Genomic DNA, 22,175 nt, shown 5'->3' with positions numbered 1-22,175 from the left:
GGCTAGTATCAATAGTATAGATGTATTATAATCTCTTTATGAATTCACAAATTTATGGACTTTTGTGTTCCCAGTTTGGACTATTCTGAATAATGCTGCTAGGAATATTTGTGTGCCGAGTTCTTATGTGGATGTGTGTTTTCATATTTCTTGGGTAAATTCCTGAGTGATTGCTGGATCATGTGGTGAGTGAGAAACTGCCAGACTTTTTCCAAAATGGCTGATCCATTTTGCATTTCTACCAGCAACATTCCATTTGCTCTACATTCTCACCAGTACTCTTGGTTTTTGTCAGTATTTTTAAGTTTAGCCATCTGATGGTGTGGAGTAATATGTTGCTTTAAAAAAATTTTTAAGATGCCTTTTTTAAACATCTTCATGGTATTTGCTTATGTTCTTCAATCTATGATATCTTAGGCTCTCTTCCTAAATCGTCTTCCATAAATCATCTTTTATTTCATAATTTTACATAATGTATTTGGTATCATTTCCCTCCTAAGTCAAATAATTAGCTCTGTATTACAGAGCCTTGTAACTATCTTAGTTATATTTATGTCAGCCATTATTCCAAAGGGGACATAATAATTTCTAGAAGACTCTACAACTACATATTTCATTTAATAATTACAGTAAATGAGTAAGAATTAATTGTAGCTGTCAGAAATGTCATTATTTAGTATTCCAAAAAAGGATCTAAGATAATATCTGTATATATTATTGGCAAATTGAAAACAGAAAGGAGATGACTAGATTTATAATCTCTTAGCAGTAAGTTTTATGTTTCTTATATCTTTACTTTCTAGTCTCCTTTAGCTAGTTGTTCATTCAGTCCTTTAATCCTTTCTCCCTATTATGTAACTTCTTTAGTTTCTGGCAAGTTTAGTTTGCCAATGACACTGTGACTTTGTGATAGTTATTAGACTAGCAGAATTTAGTTTAATGAAAGAAGTAAAGCTAAAAAATATTTATTATAGATACACGTTAACAGAGACGTAACCACTCTTAATGGTTGTAGCAACATACATGGATAAATTTTGAGAGGCTAGGAAGGATATAGAGAATGTACTACTAGAAGAATCATTGGAAATTCTTGAGTCAAGAATAATTAGCACACATGGGGGCACCTGGCTGGCTCAGTTGATAGAGCATGTATCTCTTGATCTCAGGGTCATGAGTTTAAGCCCCATGTTGTGGGTAGAGTTTAAAAAAAAAGTTTTTTTTTTTAATTTTTAAATGATTATTATTTTTGAGAGAGAGAGAGAGAGAGAGAGTGCAAGCAGGGGAGGGGCACAGAGAGAGACACAGAATCTGAAGCAGTTTCCAGGCTCTGAGCAGTCAGCACAGAGCCCAACACAGGGCTCAAGCCCATGAACCATGAGATCATGACCTGAGCCGAAGTTGGACGCTTAACCGACTGAGCCACCCGAGCACCAAACCCACCCCTTCTTTTTTTTTTTTCTTTTTAAAGAATAATGAGCACCAGGATGCCTGGGTGGCTCATTCCATTCAGCATCTGACTCTTGATTTGGGCTCAGGTCATGATCTCACAGTTCATGGGATTGAGCCCCATGTCGGGCTCTGCACTGGCACCATCCAGCCTGCTTGAGATTCTCTCTCTTTCTCTCTCTCTGTGCCCCTCCCCTGCTTGCGTGCTCTCTCAAAAAATAAACGTTTTTCTAAAAAAGAATTAGCATACTTAACTATTTCCACATGAGCTCATTTACATATTCCATTCTCTTTAGTTTCTGCTATTTCTCATTTTTATTGTTCTTGCATTGAGTGAGTTTCTTATAGGTCATTGATTTCCAATTCGTGGAAGTTTTTTTTCTTTTTTTTTTCTTTTTTTTTTTTTTTTTTTTTTTCTTTCTTTCTTTCTTTCTTTCTTTCTTTTTTTTTTTTTTTTTTAGGGAAACTTAGAGTACTATATGAAACACCTTCAAATTCAGACATGCCCCAAACTCTGTCTACCAACTAAATTTTGTTAGTATGCTATGTATACACACACTTTAAATATATGCAGATTTGTTCCCTATAATTTATAACCTTTAATGAATTCATAGTTTTAAAACTTTTAATGATTCCATAGGTTTTTGTCATTTTTCAAGCACGTAAAAGAAAAATTTCTATCATGAAAGTCCTTGGGTAGATAGATTTTTTTTTTTTCTAAACAGTAGTCCATTTAGTTTAAACCACTCTGACAGGGTACACAGAAATTGAATTGATTTTCTAGTGCCACTCAATGGTCCTTTTTTAGTTTATAAGAAAATATAAGCAATGAAAAACCTTGAATAACCCATATTTCATGCATTCCTGGCCTTTGTAATCTAAAATGAGATCTCCTTAAAGTTTACAGTCAAATACTTTAACAACCAATGGATGATTAGGAAAACTAATATATTCATATAATTTAATAGTACTCCACATCATAAAGGAACAGGCTACTGAAACATACAGCAACTTAGATGAATAATGAAAACATTACACAGAGTAAAGAAGACTTACACATAAGAGTCATATTCTGATTCCATTTATATGAAGTTCTAGGAGAGGCTAAAACTCATCTATATTGGAAAAACTCAAAGGAGTCGTTTCAGAGGGCCAGGAATTGACATGGAAGGGACATGTATTGGGTTCTCCAGAGAAGGAGAACCAATAGAATACTGAGAGGAGGAGAGAGAAAAGGATTTATTGTAAGGAATTGGTTCATTCAGTTATGGAGGCTGTCTGCAAGCTAGAGGCTTAGAAGAGCCCCTGGGTATAGTTTAGTTTGTATCTGAAGGCCTGAACCAGGGTAGCTGATGGTATAAATCCCAATTTGAGTGCAAGAGGAGACTGATGTCCCAACTCAGGTAGTCAGAGAATAGTTCATTTCCTCCTTTGTCTACCTTGTGTTCTATTCAGGCTCTCAGCCGATTGTGTGATGACCACCCACATTGGAGAGGGTGATCTGCTTTACTGAGTCCACGAATTCAGGTGCGAATCGCATCTAGAAACACCCTCACCAGTACTCAGAATTTTTTTTTTAACCCAGAAGTGATGTTTAACCAAATAATCAGGTATCCCTTGACCTAGTCAAGTTGACACATAAAATTAACTATCACACATCCCCTTTGTCAACATGGCACCTGTGTATATCTCTTTAAACCATACTTCATTTCCAGATAACAATAACAAGATCATAGTTCCATCTAACATGATACAGCTATCCTGCATAGAACTGAAAATACACTAACATCTTTCCCATAAGAAAAAGTAAAGTCCTTGAGTGATGTTTACTCTTCTCCTGATACCCAGTAACTTAAATACTATAATTAACAACACTTAACTACTATGATATGAAGTCCATACTTTTTATGTCATATGGTAGGGGAATAAAAGGGGAGAAAAAGTGAGCAGTGGGAGGGAGCCATGGTGTCAGACTGGGGTAAAAAAAGGCAGGGAGGGGGCGTTATTTGCTTTTTCTCCACTCCTCTTCTCTTCTCCTCTGTCTCTAGACACACACACACACACACACACACTATTCATAACAAAATAAGTAGGAAATGCTTATGACAACTAAAATTCTCGCTTCTATACCTTGTAATGTGGTCATAGCTGCCTTCTTCTACTGCCTACTCTCTGTATTCCTTTTGCCTTCAACAAGTACCTCACCTGGTCTTCATTATGGTGGGGTGACCCATACCTTCATTCATGAAGGGTCTGTACCATTAGTAGTCCTGCCTGAATTGGGTTGTTATAGTTTTCCATTGACTTTAATCACAGAAGATGGTAATTCTAAGAGTTGTCCTAAAGGATCTCCTGTATTCCAGACAGACTCTTCCTTACTTCCATTATAGAGTGTTAGTCCAGTCTCTCCTTGGTAGTCAGGATCAGTCACTCCAGATAGTACCCTGATTCCTTTCTTTGTTGATTCAGAGGAATGAGGAGCCCAAAGTAGTTGTGTCACAGCCTTGACTTCCAGTTCAGTGGGATTATTGTTGTGTTTCCCAGTAGAAGCTCCTTTTGGAGCTAAGACCTATAGGTCAGCAAAGCATAAAGTTGCCAGAAGTGAAAATTTTGCTAGTGGGTCACTAGGAGTTAATTGTGAGTGATGCCCCTCCCATTTCCACCCCTTGAAAATTCCTAGACTGTGAATCCTGGTAATGGGCTAAACGGCACCATATATTGGATGCTGATTCAGAGCATATAGAGCCTCCTGTAGAATCTTGCCTCATCCATGCAAGATATTGCCACCTATCTGGTGCTATACCTGAGTCTTGAAAAGGCCATTCCATGTTCTATCAAGCCAGCTCCTTGATTGATAAAAAGTAATGCTGTGTAGAATACCATGACAGTGGATAAGGCATTCTAATACAGCTACAAGTGGTAGTTTTGGCAGAAGCACTGCATGAAGAGAAGGCAAATCTGTATCCATCGTAAGCATCTGTTCCAGTAAGAACAAAATGCTGCCCCTTCCATTATGGAAATCTGCCAGTGTAATCAACGTGCTTACAAAGTAACTGACTGTTCATCCAGGGAATGGTTCAATGGTTCCACATCAGGGATTTGGTGTTGGTCTCTACTGCTGACAGATTGGCACTCAGCAGTGGCCATGGGCCAGCCACATTGCCCTTCCTGAACAGAAATCTGTGTTCCTGAATCCATGTGTAACCACCATCCCTGCCACCATGGACAGTTTGTTCATGAGTGCATTGAGCAAGAACAAGAGTAGTTGGGGAGAGAGGCTGATATCCTCAGAGAAGGCACCTACAGAATGAGTCCTCCAGTCCACTTGATTATTTAAATCCTCCTCTGCTGAGGTCATCTTTTGGTGAACATTCGTGTGGGACATAAATATCCTTATATTTTATATGCATTCAGAGATATCTATCCACATGCCTCTTTCCTAAATTTCCTTGTCACTAACTTTCTAATCATCTTCCTTCCAAGTCCCTAACCATCCAGCCAAACCATTGGCCATAGCCCATGAACCAATATGTAATCACATATCTGGTCGTTCCTTCTTCCAAGCAAAGTGAATAGCCAGGTGCACTGCTCGTAGTTCTGTTCAATGGGGGAATTTCCCTTCACCACTGTCCTTCAAGGATGTCCCAGACAGAGGCGATGGTGCTACAAAATGTCCACTTTGGAATGGTCCTACATATTGTGCAGACCCATTTATAAACCAGGCCTAAGTCTTCTCTTCCTTGTGAGTTGATCTCTGGGAACTCCCCATGAAGCCATAGGTACAGGCTGGAAGAGAGAAAGGCAGTATAGCAGGAATAGGAACCCATAGACATTTGGACTGCTTCTTCGTGTAATTTACTTATACCCTTTAGATGTGCTCTCACCCAGTCACATATATACCGCTTCCATTTGATGCTGCTGCTGTGCGTACCCAATTTTATGTCTTGGTGAGTCAGGTAATACCCAGTTCATGATGGGCAACTCAGATCACATGGTAATTTGGTGGCTCATGGCTAAGCATTCAGTATCTGCTAAGACCCAGTAGAGGCCAAGAGCTCTTTTTCAAAAGGAGAGTAGTTATTCATGGAGGACGATAATGCTTTGCTCCAAAATCCTAAGGGCTTGTACTGTATGCAGTCCACCTATGGGGTCCTGCCAGAGACTTGAAACAGTATCCCTATCTGCCACTGACACTTAAAGTACCATTGGATCTATTGGATCATCTGACCCATGCTGCAGAGCAACTTGCATAGCAGCCTGCATCTCTTGCACAGCCTTCTTCTGTTCTGGGCCCCTCTCAGCACAGGCAGCATCTTGGGTCACTCAATAAATGAGCCAGAGTAATACACCCAAATGAGGAATTTGTTGCCTCCAAACTCCAAAGCCCACTAGCCATTGTGCCTCTTTTTTTTTGGTTATATATAGGAGACGCCAGATGCAACAACTTATCCTTCACTTTAGAAGGGATAGCTTAACAGAGCCCACACCACTAGGACCCCAGCAATTTCACTGAAATAGAAGACCCCTGAATTTTGTTGGATTTATTTCCCTACCCTCTGACACATACAAGTCTTATCAATAAGTCTAGAGTGGTTGCTATTTTTTGCTCACCAAGTATAGTCAGCATAATATCATCAATGTAATGAACCACTGTGATAATCTTATTAAAGGGAAAGGTAATCAAGATCCTGCAAACTGAATTATAACATAGGACTGGAGAGTTAATATACGCCCGAGGTAGGGCAGTGCAGTGTATTGCTGGCCTTGCCTGCTGATAGCAAAGTGCTTCTGGTGGGCTTTGATGGGGATGGAGAAAAAAGCATCTGCCAGAAGGTGCCAGGTAACCAAAGAATGTATTAATTTGCTCAAGTAATAATACCTCATCTGGTACAGCAGCTGCAGTTGGAATCACTACCCGTTAAGCTTATGCGAATCCACTGTCGTTCCCCAAGATCCATCTGTCTACTGCCCAGGCCAAATGAGCGAGCTGAATGAGAATCTGGTGGGAATTATCATCCTTGCATCCTTCCAGTCTTTGATGATAGCACTAATCTCAATAGTCCCTGGTGTAATGTAGTATCTTGACTTACTATTTTCCTGGTTCATGGTTTCCACTTGGCCTTTCCCACCGTAATAACCCTCACTACACAGATCAAAGAACCAATGTAGGAATTCTGTCAACTGCTGAGTATATTTATTCCAATTTTGTGTTTTGGTACTTGGAAATAATCATAAGATGAGTTTGGGGACTCACTCTGAAACAGACAAGAGTTATACCTCCATTGACCACCAGACCTCTAACCACCCACCCTTCACTCTGAGCCACAGCGATCTTTAGGGTCTCTTGGAATTAGTGTCAGTTCAGAACCAGCATCTAATAATCCCTAAAAGGTCTGATAATTTCCTTTTCTCCAATGTACAGTTAACCTGATAAAGGACCGTAGGTCCTTTTGGCGAAAGTTGGGGAAAAGATTAACAGTATATTTTCCATAGAGTATGGGACTCCTTCCTCAAGAGGATTTCTCAGAGAATGCTATGGACTGAACGTTTATATGTCTCCAAATTTCATATGTTGAAGCTTAATCCCTAGTGTGATATTAGGAAGTGGAGCTTTTGAGAGATCATTAGGTAATGAGGGTGGAGCCAGCATGAATCAGAATAGTACCCTCCTAAGAAGAGACACAAGAGAGATCTGTCTGCTCTCTGCCAAATGAGGACATAAGAAGACAGCCATCTGCAAGCCAGAATGAGGATCTTCATCGGAATATGCTGGCACCTTGATTCCAGAACTATGAGAAATAAATTTCTGTTGAAGTCACCTAGTATGTGGTATTTGTTATAGCAGCAAAGACAGAAATTGGGAGCTAAGACCAAGCTAAGACAGAAATTGGAACCAAAAGTAAGATGCTGCTGAAACAAATAATGTGAAAGTGGCTTTGGAATTGGGTAATCAGTAGAGACTAGCAAAGTTTTGAGGTGCATACTAGAAGAAGCTGATACCACTATGAAGAGACATTTAAAGGCAGTTCTGATGAGGGCTCAGAGAGAAAAGAAGCTGTAGGGAAAGCTTTTGTCTTCTTAGAGAATAAATACAATCTTGTACAGAATGTTGGTAGAAATATGGACAGTAAAGGCCATTTTGATAAGGTCTCAGGTAGAAATGAGGAACTTGCTATTGGACAACAGAGAAAAGGCAGTCCTTGTTATAAAGAGGCAAAGAACTTGGCTGAGCTGTGTTCTTGTTCTAGTGTTTTGTGAAAGGTAGAACTTCAAGCATGAAATTGGATATTTAGCTGAGGAGATTTCTAAGTAAAGTGTTTAAGGAGCAGTTTCGTTTCTGTTTATAATCAAATACCGTCTCTATCAACCAGTGAATGGATAAAAATAATGATATAGCCTCACAATTTAATAGTATTCACATCGTAAAGAAACAAACTGATGATACATACAACTTGAGCACAATAAAAATATTATGCAGAGTGAAGGAAGCCTTACACAGAACAGTACATATTCTGATTCCATCTATATGAAGTTCTAGGAGAGGCAAAATTAATCTGTATCTGAAAAACTCAGAAGAGCGATTGCTGGGTTCAGAGATTGACTGGAAAGTAACATGAAGGAACTTTCTTTTTTTCTTTCTCTCTCTCTCTCTCTCTTTCTTTCTTTCCTTTTTAATGTTTTATTTATTTTTCAGAGAGAGACAGAGAGGGAGTGGGGGAGGGGCAGAGAGAGAGGGAGACGCAGCAAAGCAGGCTCTAGGCTCCAGACTGTCAGCATAGAGCCCTGTGTGGGGCTCAACCCCATGAACTGTGAGATCATGACCTGAGCCGAAGTCAGGCGCATAACTGACTGAGCCACCCAGGTGCCCCAACATGAGGGAATTTTCAGGGATAATGGTAATGGTCTATATTAGTGGTTCTAAAAGTTACTGAAATTACCTGCAACTTGTTAGAAATATGAGTTCTAAGGCTTTACCTCAATAACTCTAAGGTGGGCCCATCATTCTGTGTTTTAATGGTCTCTCCAGATGATTCTGATATAAGCTAAAGATGTAGATCACTGTTCTGTATTTTTTTTTTAAGTAAGCTTCACACCTAGCGTGGAACCCAGCATAGGGCTTGAACTCACAGTCCTGAGATCAAGACCTGAGCTGAGATCAAGAGTTGGACACATAACCAACTGAACCACCCAGGCGCCCCTTTTAATGTTTTTTGTTTTTTTATGATCTGTATCCTGATAGGAGTTTGAGTTGTATGATGAATGCACTTAACAAAACTGAGCAAATATATAAGTCATTCCATGTAAATTTTATCTCGAAAGGGAAAAGGAGGGGGGGAGTATATTGTCTACAATTTACTTTGAAATGTGTCAAAAATAAGATGTATAAAGATGTGTGTGTGTGCACACATCTTTTTATGTATATACATGCATTTATGCATGTGTAAGTGTAATGCTGGTTTAACATCAGTGTGTGTGTGTGTGTGTGAGTGTGTGATTTAACACTAAAGAAGAAGAAATAAGTAGTCATTTCAGGGACACGGAAAATTTTTGATAAAATTTAATGCCTTTGAATGATAACTTCCAATAAGCTAGGAATAAAATATGACAGAGTAACTACAAACTAAAATGAAAATCATGCAAAATGGAAAAATGTTCAGAGAGATCTCATAAAAAAAAGAAAAAAAAATAGCCATCAGGGGCCCCTGGCTGGCTCAGTAGAGCATGTGGCTCTTGATCTCAGCGTCATGAGTTCGAGCCCCACATTGGGTGTGGAACCTGCTTAAAAAAAAAAGAAGAAAAAGAAGAATACCATAAAAAATGAAAAAGAAAGGAAAAAATAGTCATAAATATGTTGAGATGATTGTAAAATATATGTGGAAAAGCAAAGAACTGAAGACAGTTGTCATGTCTGAAAATGTAGGAGCACTACCTTGCCTTACCAAATATAAGGACTTAGTTTTAAGGATACAGCAGTTAAGATAGTGTGGTACAAAATGGACCAAAGGAACAAGATGCAGAGCCCAGAAATCAGCCTCCACATAGAAGGGGTATACTTACTATAAAACAGAAGTGGCACTGCAGTTAATGGGGGAAAGATAGACTTATCAGTAAATAGGGCTGGGAAAATTGGCTTATCCATAAGGAATTTTTTTTTTTTTTTTAGATAGAACTACCTTATGACCCAGCAGTTGTACTGCTAGGAATTTATCCAAAATATACAGAAATGCTGATTTGAAGGTGCCCATGTACCCCAGTGTTTTATAGCAGCACTATCAACAGTCACCAAATTATGGAAAGAGCCCAAATGTCCATTACCTGACGAATGGATAAAGAAGATGCGGTGTGTACGCACACGCACACACAATGGAATACTACTTAGTGATGAAAAAGAATGAAATCTTGCCATTTGCAACAACATGGGTGGAACTGGAGGATACTATGCTAAGCAAAATAGAGAAAGATATATGATTTCACTCGTGGAATTTGAGAACCTCAACAGATGATCATAAGGGAAGGAAAAATAAGATAAAAACAGAGAGGGAGGCAAACCATTAAGAGACTCTTGAATATAAAGAACAAACAGGATTGCTGGGCAGGGGGTGTTGAATGGGTAACGGGCGTTACTGAGGATACTTTTTGAGGGCCGGGTGTCATATGTAAGAGATGAATCACTGGGTTCTATTTCCGAAGCCAAACTACACTGTATGTTAACTAACCTGAATATAAATTAAAAAAGAAAGAATTGATTGCTACTTTAACTCAGTAATCACATCATATAGATTAAAGAAAATCTTTAAAACTTTTAGAAGAAAATATATGTGAATATATTTTTGACCTTTCTGTAGGGAAAGATTTCTAAAGGATTTCTTAAACAAGTTCCAAAACCATTAACCTTAAAAGATTGATGAATTTCATTGCATTAGAATGAAGTACAATTTTTTAATCAAAAGATATCTTAACACAAGTCACAAACTAGGAAATGATATTTGATACACATGTGTAAGAAAGGATCCTTAGAGTATGTGAAGAACTCCTCTCCTACAAATCAACATAATTTTCCAAGTAGGAAAATAGGTAAAAGTCATGATTAGGCATTTCATACAAGAAATAGCATATATGGCCTATAGGGTGTTCAACCTCGTTATTAATATGGGAAATACAAATCAGTACTATATCTTACACCCATTTCATTGGCAAAAATTGAGAAATCAGGTGATAACAAATGAGGGAGAAGAGATGGATTAAACAATATCTCTTTACTAACTGAGAAAATACAACCAAATTGAAAAAATATAGCATTATTTCATAAAGTTAACATTTATATATCCTGTGACCTAGCAGTTCCACTTGAAGGTATATACCCAAGAAAACCTCACATATGTGTGCCAGGAGACAGATAAAAAGAGTGCTCGTGCTCGTGCCACTAAAAAAGTGTAATTAACCCGTCTTCAGAATAGATCAATTAATTGCAATATTGACACACAGTAGCTGTTGTATAGCAGTTCAAATGAATAAAATGTAGTCATTTGCAACAACCTGGATTACAGTTAGGGACATAATGTTGAGTGAACAAAGCAAGACTACAGAAGACTACGTCCACTATAATACCTTTTAGAAAGTTGAAAATGAAGCAAAATTATGAACAGTATACAGCTGACACCATTTTTTAAGCAAAAAAAAATTATAAAATTCCTGATAATGGTTACCTTGAAGTGAAACAGAAAGATGGAATAAGGGAAAGGGAGTGCATTGGGAAATAAAGGTTTATGGAAATGTTCTTGAGTTGGGTTCACAGTAAGTAAATCAATTAAAAGGGCACATAGCAATATGTATTTATACTATTGTGTACACTTTATATCTTGGAGAGGAAAAAACAAGAGGGGATTATTTTCTGCTCCTGCCTGGAAGAGGCTAGCATGCAGTTTTAATAGCTGCTTAAGGAATTGAGTTATAGAGCAGGACAAGGAGAATTTGCTGTACAGAGAAAAAACTAAAAATTGAAATTTTCTTTATTTCTTTAAATTGAAGAGGATGAGGGCAGTGTATGCATTATGTTATTCTGATTGCTGTCAACTGTTTTAATCATTCATGCATCTTGTAGTGAAGGCTTAAACTTGAGCTTTCCAATATTAGCCACATGTGTTTTTTAAACTTAATTTGAATTTTTTATTTGTATTTAATTTTAACTCCTCAGGCGTACTAGCCACATTTCATGTGTTCAGTAGCTGCATTTGTCTTGTGGCAACCATATTGGACAGCACAGATACAGAACATTTCCATCATTGCAGCAAGTTATATTGGACAGCACTGGAACTCTTCATGAAAATCACATATACACTTCAACTTCTTTATAGCCCAAAGTTGTATTTGCTAATGTGTATTAAGAAAACATATACCTTAGATGACTTTACAACTGACCTGTGATTGTAAAAGTTTGAATGGGTTTTACTTTTTGGCCATAGTTAGACCGATCTTTTCTCCTCATCTCATCATTCCCAACACTTTTCTAACATTGTTTATTAATAGTTTGGCAAAGGATAATACAGAAAAGAAATCTAGCCTTATGTTTTATAATTTTATAATTTTAAAATTTAAGATCCAATTCAGATGAAGTTATAATTATATAGAAAGTATAATTAACTCTTACTTTTTTGAGATATCAAAGGATTTGAAATAATGAGGAATAGAATTCTAATTCTTTAAAATATTTCAACTAGCATTGGGCATTAAGGAAGGTCACCTTTCTCATTTCTCTCATATCGTACCTCAGTTCCTACACACAGCAATTTAAATACTCCATACTAACATCGCTTGAAAGTATTTATAAATTACTGGTTTATAAGATATTTTAAAACATTTGCTATATATTTTTGTTTATTTGCATTTTCCATATTGTTAATGACAAATTGAAAAGCTTATTACTTATGGACACATTTAATGCGTTTATATTATTATTGCCTAATGAATAATTATACTGGGATTTTTTTTTTTATATATATACATATATAGTTGTTGAAGTCCGAAGAGGATTCCTCATATAAACCTGTGAAGAAAGCTTGTACTCAACTTGTTGATAACCTAGTTGAGCACATTCTTAAATATGAGGAATCTCTAGCTGGTAAGACATTTTATATATTGGTCATTAAGTTGATTTTATAAGATATTTTAAAATACTTTGGGCACATTTCTCAATTTTGCCTCTGGTTCTGCTTAGCCTAATAATTAACTACTTCACTTTTAAATGAAGGTGGGTTTTTTTTGTTTGTTTGGTTGGTTTTTTTTTTGTGTTGTTGTTCATTTGGTGTTACATCCTAGATTATATTGTTTAGGTTAACTAAGATTACCTAGAGCAGTATAATAAAAGCCTAGGCCTCATCTCTTCTACATATCTTTTAGATGTCATGTTGTACAGACGTAAAAGTTCAGGGGCTAATATGTATTTAGTTAGTTGCACTCATCCTAAAACTGTTTGGTATCTTTTAAATGATAAAAAACTTTCTCTCAAAATGAAACTGTTTTAACTATTATAAAAATGTTTTTAAAAGATTTGTAGTACATTCCTAATATCATTTATAATTGTTATGTAAAATGTGCTTAATCTTGAGCTAGATAAAGCAGCTAATATTTTTTAAATTGACAAATTCCTTAAATGCTTAATATTTTATATTATCTATTACATTATTTAACAGTCACAAATCTGAAGCTATTAATCAGATTATAAGTAAATATATAAAACTGTAAAAGCTATAATTGATAATCTCTTACTTAAAGCACCCAAGACTAACATTACTTCCCATCTCCTAATGTACATTGATGAGGAACAATAGTCAGCCTTGGTCATCCTCCAGAATTGGGGGCCAGTTGCCTCTTGCAGAGGTACCATGATGGCACCTAAGGAAATTGTTGGTATCCTTTATATTTTTATGCCTTTTTTTTCTTTAACTTTTTTTTTTCATTTTCCATGTGTACCTCTTTTTCTTTTTATCTCCTAGTTCTGTTTCCCTTATTTTTGCCTCTCCTAGATTTTAAGGGTGATACTGTTGTCACTTAATGTTGAAAACTGTTAATCTCTTCTAAAAACTAATTTGCCTCCTAAGAACCATTGTATCTCCTAACTAACAGCATTTTCCTCCCACTGGAGCAGCAGTGGGTTTACCTTTCTGATGTAGCCCTGGTCCAGCTTCTTAATTTGTCACTCCAGTCTTTTAACATTCTTCTCCCGCTGCAGCTTTGCTTTTTTCCCAGTGCCTTCAAACACGGTATCACCTCAGCTAAATTGCTTTTGTCCTGCTTTGCTAACTTGCCCATACTGACTTCCATCCATTTTTAGATATAAGAAACACCATGTTTATTCCCAAAAGCCCATTCCTAAACTTCTTAACTCATTCTATTTTTTTTAACTTCAGTCCTCCACCACTCAGTGTAAAATTTGCCTTGCATAGTGGAGCCTCTTTGGTCTTTTATTCTTAATGTATGTAATATGTATAGTAAAAAAAAATGTAGGAAGTCTAGTATCATAAGAAATGCTAATCTTTTATTGAAGTATGTACTGAATCAGTTCAGGGGATAATATTGAGTAATTTAAATAATCTGTATAATTTCCACTGCCTTGTCGTATTTTAGTATCTTATTTCTCTGTTTTTCCAGACTCTGACAATAAAGGTGTGAATTCTGGAAGATTGGTAGCTTGCATAACCACTTTGTTCTTATTCAGCAAAATAAGACCTCAGCTCATGGTTAAGCATGCCATGACTATGCAGCCATACCTTACCACTAAATGTAGTGTAAGTATAGAGCTGTCCTCTTTTTTTATGTCTTACCATGTAGTATTTTAAATTTAGAATTCACATTGTGTCATCCACATTTTCAATGATCGACTGTGTCATGTACTCAAATATATGTTCTAATATTTGTGGCAAGTTATATAAGACATCATTTTTCTGATATATTAAAAATGAAGTTCTGACTTCATTTCTCCATAAGCTCCTCAAGTTAAATGCTTATTAAATGCTTCCTAAATGTTGTAACTATTAAGACCTCAAGAGTGAATGAGGCAGAGTTCCTCTCACTCAGAAATTTACTCTTTTAGATTCTGAATTTGCTTTTCATTTGTCATTTCAATATATTTTGAGTATATTTATTTTCTAATACATCAGTAGGTTGAATATGGAAAATCTAGTATATCAGAGATGTTAGGTGGCTGTTTTAAATTAATATTGCACATACTCTGTTATTCTAAGATAAAATGTGAAAATCAAATAAAACATTGCTTATATAAAATAATCCAGCAGTTTATATGACAGCATGGTGAGTTAAATGGCTTGTTACAAACACTAAATTTTGAAATATTCTAAAAACTTTAAAATGTAAAGTTTTTTTTTACTTACTATGTCCCCAGTGTTCCTAAGGAGCTAATTTTAACTGTTTTCTCTACAAGATTTGTTTTGCTGCTGTGGTCTGGTTTTCTGGTGATCTAAATTAGGAAGTTCTAGATGAAAAACCTCAGGATGTCCTGAGAAATTTTAAGAACCAGAAGATAAATATATATAAAAACAACATAATAATTTCTGAGACCCTAATTCTATCTTTAGGGTTTGTATTAAATTCAGAAATAAATTGATTAATATGTATTCTATGGCCAATAATAATGGCTAATATTTATTGAACACAGTGCCAAATACAGTGAAAAATTTTACGTACATTATATCATTTACCTTGTGAAGTATTATCATTATTATCTCAGCTTTACAGATAAGGAACTGAAGCTTTGAGAATATAAATAACTAGCCCAGTATCACACAGCTGACCAGTCCCAAAGCTAGAATTCAACCCCATGTCTGTTTGCTTCTAGGACTATAAGGAAACTTGCATAAATGGCCCTTGTTTGAATCAGTATTTTTTTTTTTTAGCAAGATTACTTTGAAAACATTTTGTGTAATCTCTGTGTGTGTGTGTGTGTGTGTGTGTGTGTGCGCGCGAGTGTGCACACTCGCCTGCAGACATACATAAATGTTCTTTTTATCATGTCAGATGGGTAATGTGCCAAGGTCGTAACAAGGTTTGAGAGGCACATTTCACATAATAGCATGAACACCCAATCATCACACTTATGAACTACAAAAGGATCTATAAATATATTTTTTATTTGACCCTGTAGGTATGCCAAAAGGAAGGATGAATGTTGGAAAGTTTTATACACACACATGAAGTTTTTATATAAATAAGGCCATCTCCTATGTGTTAGACACATTTAAATGTTTGTTTTTTGTACCCTACCTCCATCTTTATTCTTCTTCACCTCAGGAGAAACAACCTGGATTATCCTACATACTATATCCATGCTTCTGTAATTGTGCACATGCACACGTATATAACTGGTTGACTGGGTTTTTAAAAATCAGGTTATGGAGTGCCTAGGTGGTTCAGATAGTTAAGGGTCAGACTCTTGATTTCGGCTCAGGTCATGATCTCATGATTCATGGGATCCAGCCCTGTGTCGGGCTCTGGGCTGAAGGTGCAGAGCCTGCTTGGGATTCTCTCTCCCTCCCTCTCCCTCTGCCCCTCTTCCGCTCGTGCTCTCTGACTCTCTCAAAATAAATAAACTTTAAAGAATCCGATTATGTTATATACCTATCATACATATACGTATTGTATGTGTATAGATTATCCATTTTATGGATATTCTATGATACATTTAACCATTTCCCAATTTGGCACATATTTACATTGTTTCCTATTGATAGGGACTACAAAACGATTCCTTAACAAACATTCCTATTCATATACCTTTAAATACTGGTGCTTTTTATTCTTTGGGATACATCCTACGGGATGGACTTGCTAGATTAAGGGAATGTTCTTTTGGTTCTGGTTTGGGGTTTTTAATAGATTTTTCCTGATTGCTGGCGGACTTGTTTTAGAGCCTCTTTGGAAACCAGTGAAGGACCATCTGTGTCATTTTTACACTCTTTGCCAGTCAGGTGCAAAGCAATAGTTCATTTTGCTTCATTTTCCCTTCCTTGATTTCCAAGAAGATTGTGCATCTTTTTTATGATATTAACCAATTGTACTTAATTATCTGTGATTTGACTGTATGTGTACATGTATATTTATATGTCATTTGACCATTTTACCTTTGAATGGTGGGGCTTTTTTTCTTTCCTTTTTTTGGAAACTCTTTAGTCTAAATTTTTTAGATGTTGAAACATCTTATGTTATAATCATTTCAGATATTTATCTTCATATTATGTTCTTTTGTTCTTTTCCTTCACGATTTCCATCTTTAAATTTTTCTTCTAGATTTTAAGATACTTCTTTTACTTGATTTTCTAGGCTGATAAGAGTAATTCAAAGTAAAATTTTAGCTGTGATTCTCAGATGAATTTATTTTGACAAAAACTCTTCGTTCCCTAGACCCACTGTAACTCATCCCTTGTTGCTTAAAGCACGTGGGAGTGGGAGACAGCAAGGAACGACAAGGTTTCTGTGCTACTTAGAAGTACTCATCTTACTTATTTTTTTTACTTAATCCTATGGGTATGATGAGAGGATGGATGAATGTCAGGTGGGCACGTGTTAATCAGCTCAAAAAAGTTCAAAATGAATGTCAGTAACCTGTTGCTAAGAATAAAGAGTGATTAACTTGACTTAATAAGAATATATATTGAATGTCTTACTTCACAAAAATAACTGGTAACTGGTTGCCTTGGGGCAGGGGTACTGGGTAACAAGAGGATAGGGGGGTGGGAAAGAGATTTTTTTTTTGGAAAGAGACTTTATTTTAATAAACTTTTGGTTTTTTAAAATATTGTATTTTTTAAACTGCTTAGTTTTTAATAAAAGTTTTAAACTTTTTTAATATTAAAATTTAATTTTTCAAATTTTAAAATAAAGAAGTCTTATATCTAGTTCTGGGATTCTGTATTTTCATCTGTCATAAAAAGGGTTAACAGAAGACTTCTCAACCTGAACACAATTGACATTTAGGATTGGATTATTATTCTTTGTTGTCAAGAACTGTTCTGAGCATTACAGGATGTTTGTCAGCATCCTTGGCCTCTGTCCACTGGATGCCAGTAGTACCCCCCAACTCCCCTCTTGGGGCAACAAAAATGTCTCCAGACATTGCCAGATATCCCATGGGGACACACTCACCTCCAGTTGAGAACTACTAAGTTAACATACTCCAGTTTGAAAAATACTGATCTTAAAAAACAGTATCAGTCTTGGTAAAATACTCAGTTAAGAGTTAAACATCTTTGTTCAGAATTGGCTTGTGTTAACGTTTTCGGGGAAAAAAAGAATAACTGTACCATTGTGATTAAGTGACCGAAAGGTTACATGGTAACTTAGTGGCAGAGCTAGAATCCAGGTTCCTGATACTGGCTTATGCTCTTCCTTGCGTAGATTAAAAAAACTTTTTAAGGGGCGCCTGGGTGGCGCAGTCGGTTAAGCGTCCGACTTCAGCCAGGTCACGATCTCGCGGTCCGTGAGTTCGAGCCCCGCGTCCGGCTCTGGGCTCATGGCTCAGAGCCTGGAGCCTGTTTCCGATTCTGTGTCTCCCTCTCTCTCTGCCCCTCCCCCGTTCATGCTCTGTCTCACTCTGTCCCAAAAATAAATAAACGTTGAAAAAAAAAAAAAATTTAAAAAAAAAAAAAAAACTTTTTAAGTCTTTTTTTGGGACACCTGGGTGGCTCAGTTAAGTGTCCGGCTTTTGGTTTCATGTCAGGTCATGATCTCACAGTTTATGAGATCAAGCCCTGAATTAGGCTGTGCGCTGACAGCACAGAACTTGCTTGGGATTCTCTGTTTCCCTCTCCCTCCCTCCCCTGCCGCCATCCCTGCCCCACTCACTCATTCTCTCTCTCTCTCTCTCTCTCTCTCTCTCTCAAAATAAACATTAAAAGAAAAGCATCTGGTAGTCTTTTTTTTTTTTTTACTGAAACTTGACATTCATAATACCTCAACCCTCAAATTCATAAAAGTGTATAAACTTTCTTGTCAGACTCTGATATTCATAAAACACTGATTTTATCCTTGTAGACACAAAATGATTTCATGGTTATCTGCAATGTTGCAAAAATCCTGGAGCTGGTTGTACCACTGATGGAGCATCCAAGTGAAACTTTCCTTGCTACTATTGAAGAAGATTTAATGAAGCTTATCATCAAATATGGCATGACTGTAAGTATTCAGTGTACCATCTCTATTGATTAGTATAAAATTCACAAATGCTAGCTAAATCATATGGTTTACTTTTGTCTTTAACTCTTGCCTAACTGGTAACATTTTGTTATCTTTTAGGTAGTGCAACATTGTGTGAGCTGTCTGGGAGCAGTTGTAAATAAAGTGACACAAAATTTTAAATTTGTGTGGGCCTGTTTCAATAGATACTATGGTAAGTTCAGTGCCTGGGCTTTGAAATTATTCTGATGGATCCTGTAGTGCGTCTAGCTCCTTTTTAAAAACACATCTGATAGGGGCACCTGGGTGGCTCAGTCGGTTAAGCGTATAACTTCGGCTCAGGTCATGATCTCACAGTCCGTGAGTTCAAGCCCCGCATCGGGCTCTGTTCTTACAGCTTAGAGCCTGGAGTCTGTTTCAGATTCCGTGTCTCCCTCTCTCTCTGACCCTCCCCCGTTCATGGTCTGTCTCTGTCTCAAATAAACGTTGAAAAAAATTTAAAAACACATCTGATAAAGACAGCATCAAGCGAATTGTTAAGAGGTGTGATTGTCTCAGAAGCAATATTTTCTAGTATCTTTTGTATTTCCTTAGTAACTGAATATAATCACTTCAGTAATTTACCTCATAAGTAACTGTTGGTCAGTTTTCTGCCCACTATGTAAAGTAAAATTTAAATACCATTTTTTTCTTATATTAATTCTTTTAGGCTGTAAGGTATTCTGTCATAATTCTAGATGTGTGTGCCTCTTAAGAACATTAGTAAAATTTAACTCTAACAACTTAGCAATAATTATTTGAAGATAATTCAAGGATAAAACATTATAAATAAACATTACTTATCTTTATTAGGTGCCATTTCAAAATTAAAAAGTCAGCACCAGGAGGATCCAAATAACACTTCACTTCTGACAAACAAACCAGCACTTCTTAGATCCCTTTTCACTGTTGGAGCACTATGTCGGCATTTTGATTTTGATCTAGAAGATTTTAAAGGCAACAGTAAGGTACGATTCTAATATTAATTACTTAGTATGCTATAAAAAATAGGACTGTGTGACCCTGTGAACTGAAAATTACTAATGACCCAGGATGAAAGCAGCTTTATAGTAGTCTGGTTTAATGAGAATTCTGAAGCAGTGCTACCCAAAACCTGGTCCTCAGACTAGCCTCTGATCAACCAGCTGTTTGTTACTGATTTGTCATAAGAAGCTTACACAAGTTATATCAGCTTTGTAACAGACACACTGGGTTAAGCAGCTGACTTTTTTTTTTTTTTAACTTCCTCAATGAAGGAGCAGTACATTAATTTGCATTTTACACAAGCTTCTTTGTCACACACTTTTATTTTGAATGTCACCATTCTAAAATTTATGGATTTATAAACTTGTAATTTATTCTTCAGTAAAGTTCACATGCAGAAATTCTCATTGTTTGCTTCTAGGCCTTTTCTTTTATAATTGAAAACTGAGAGAAGTTACTGTTCTTCATACACATTAAAGTGTTTTTTTATTCCCCTTAGGTTAACATAAAGGATAAAGTACTTGAATTACTGATGTATTTTACAAAACATTCAGATGAAGAAGTACAAACAAAAGCCATCATTGGTCTAGGTAAGTTAAGTCTAAATTTCTTTATAATTTTAGTTGTTTGAGAGGTTGAGCAAATTTGGAAATATTGTGAGTCTACACTGTTTTTTTATTTAAGTATGTTTCTACTCACAGTAGGATTTGGTATATAGACTATAGGATTGGGGATTAAGACACCTGGGTTCCATTCTTGGCTCAGCCAGTGACTTTCTAGGTGACCTTGAGCAAGTCATGTAACTACTCTGTTCATCAGAGAAATTTTATTTTGGTAGCATTAACAATGTTTATAATTTAATATGCATGAACAGTGGTCCATATTAGTCTTTTGAACAAAAATGAGAAATAAAATTTTAGTTACCCAAACCTTATTAAATGTTTACTGATTTCTTTAAATAAACTTAAATCTTAGAATCTTAGTCCTCCTTCATCCCTTTCATAGCAAATCAACTAAAAATTCAGATATCACTTAATTTAGGGAAGTTCTATTGAAATAGTGTTAACTTCAAGCCAAATGTGTACCTTTGAATATTAAGTCTGGACATATGTTATATGAAGTGGGTAAACTTACAGTGTTAATCCAGAGAACAAATAGTGCAAATTTTAACTTGAAGAAGTAGCACTGTCTACAAAATACTACCTCTAGACCAGTTAATAAATGACATCTTGCTTGTGTGACCTTGGACTAGTTATCTGATCACTCTATGCTTTGAGTTTAGTTTGTATTTGGCATCAATAATACTTGCTATCATTAAGGATCTTCATCTTGTCTTACATAAATAAGTGTTTTGTACAAATAAACATGAATAGTATTACTTTGCTACTTATCAACTTATGGTTATAGAATTCAGCATTGTGGCTTCATTATAATGCCATAAAAATAAATGGAAGATATTATTAGCTCTAGTTTATTTTAGAATTTTTCTGTTTCATCAAATGGATATATATATACACACACATTTATTTATTTTTTTTAATAATGCCAATGTAGTACCTTCTGCTAGGGATCTAAAAAATGTTTACAGACGTTACCTCTTAAATCCTGATAACGTCCCTTTGAGGTAGGTGGGTGGTAAATATTATTGTCCCCATTTTACAGATGGAGAATTGAGGCACAGAGAGATTATGTGACTCACCCAAGGTCACACTACAAGTCAGTGGTGGACCAGGAATAGAACCCAAGACACCTGACTCCTAATCCACTCCCCTAGCCACTAGGCCCTGCTCCCTCCTCAAGGTTTCCTCTTGTGTGAAATTCTCCTTTGAAATGCAATTTCTTGTTTTTAATTCATGGGGAAAGAAGTACCTGCTCTAATACTTCTCTGGGTAAGGCCACTAGCATATATTCTTCTGGTCATTTTAAGTTTTAATGTTTGAAAAGGAGCTCTTTCATATAAATTATAAACATTTTCATTAAGTATTACATTTAATTTTAATATGAATATATCAAGACATTTTTTTTGTCTCTTTAGGATTTGCCTTTATTCAGCATCCAAGTCTAATGTTTGAGCAAGAGGTGAAAAATCTATATAATAACATTTTATCTGATAAGAACTCCTCAGTAAATTTAAAAATACAAGTGTTAAAAAACCTCCAGACCTACCTACAAGAAGAGGATACACGTATGCAACAAGCAGACAGAGACTGTAAGTGAAGATGTATTTTTAAATTTCACATTGTGGCTAGTGTTAGAATACTGTCCGACTCTTTTAATCCAGACACCTGAATTTCCTTATCTGTTATATGATAGATACGATGTATCTATATACATGTGTAACATGTATACATAATATGTATTATATGATGTAACACATGTTCAGATATTAACATTTTGCAGGAGGATAGGGGTTGTAATTCTCATCAGGTGCCTCTCACAGAGGCGCGCGCACACACACACACACACACACACACACACACACACACACACACAAGATTAATAGCCATTGAGCCAGAGTACTA

General features: G+C 36.2%; 1 protein-coding gene, 1 long non-coding RNA gene and 1 other non-coding gene across 5 annotated transcripts in view; 1 reads left to right on the top strand and 2 right to left on the bottom strand.

Moving 5' to 3' along the window:
- The window catches only part of NIPBL (NIPBL cohesin loading factor), a 201,077-nt gene that overhangs the window by 163,497 nt on the left and 15,405 nt on the right, over nt 1-22,175 (top strand). For all 3 annotated transcript variants that reach the window (XM_045439988.1, XM_045439979.1, XM_045439996.1), the window contains 7 exons: nt 12,457-12,565; nt 14,095-14,231; nt 18,490-18,630; nt 18,751-18,844; nt 19,483-19,637; nt 20,153-20,243; nt 21,689-21,862. In XM_045439988.1, coding sequence (XP_045295944.1) covers nt 12,457-12,565; nt 14,095-14,231; nt 18,490-18,630; nt 18,751-18,844; nt 19,483-19,637; nt 20,153-20,243; nt 21,689-21,862 — 901 coding nt within the window. The remainder of the gene's footprint in view (nt 1-12,456; nt 12,566-14,094; nt 14,232-18,489; nt 18,631-18,750; nt 18,845-19,482; nt 19,638-20,152; nt 20,244-21,688; nt 21,863-22,175) is intronic.
- LOC123577780 lies at nt 2,208-8,026 on the bottom strand. The gene is made up of 3 exons (XR_006702079.1): nt 8,016-8,026; nt 3,812-3,814; nt 2,208-2,315 (listed from the first exon to the last, which is right to left on the bottom strand). It is a non-coding gene; the product is annotated as an uncharacterized LOC123577780 (long non-coding RNA).
- LOC123582155 lies at nt 15,472-15,573 on the bottom strand. Its single transcript, XR_006704246.1, has one exon. It is a non-coding gene; the product is annotated as a small nucleolar RNA U13 (small nucleolar RNA).

This window comes from Leopardus geoffroyi, chromosome A1, assembly GCF_018350155.1.
Source record: "Leopardus geoffroyi isolate Oge1 chromosome A1, O.geoffroyi_Oge1_pat1.0, whole genome shotgun sequence".
NCBI classification, from domain to species: Eukaryota; Metazoa; Chordata; class Mammalia; order Carnivora; family Felidae; genus Leopardus; species Leopardus geoffroyi.
This window is presented reverse-complemented; position numbering and strand designations above follow the sequence as displayed.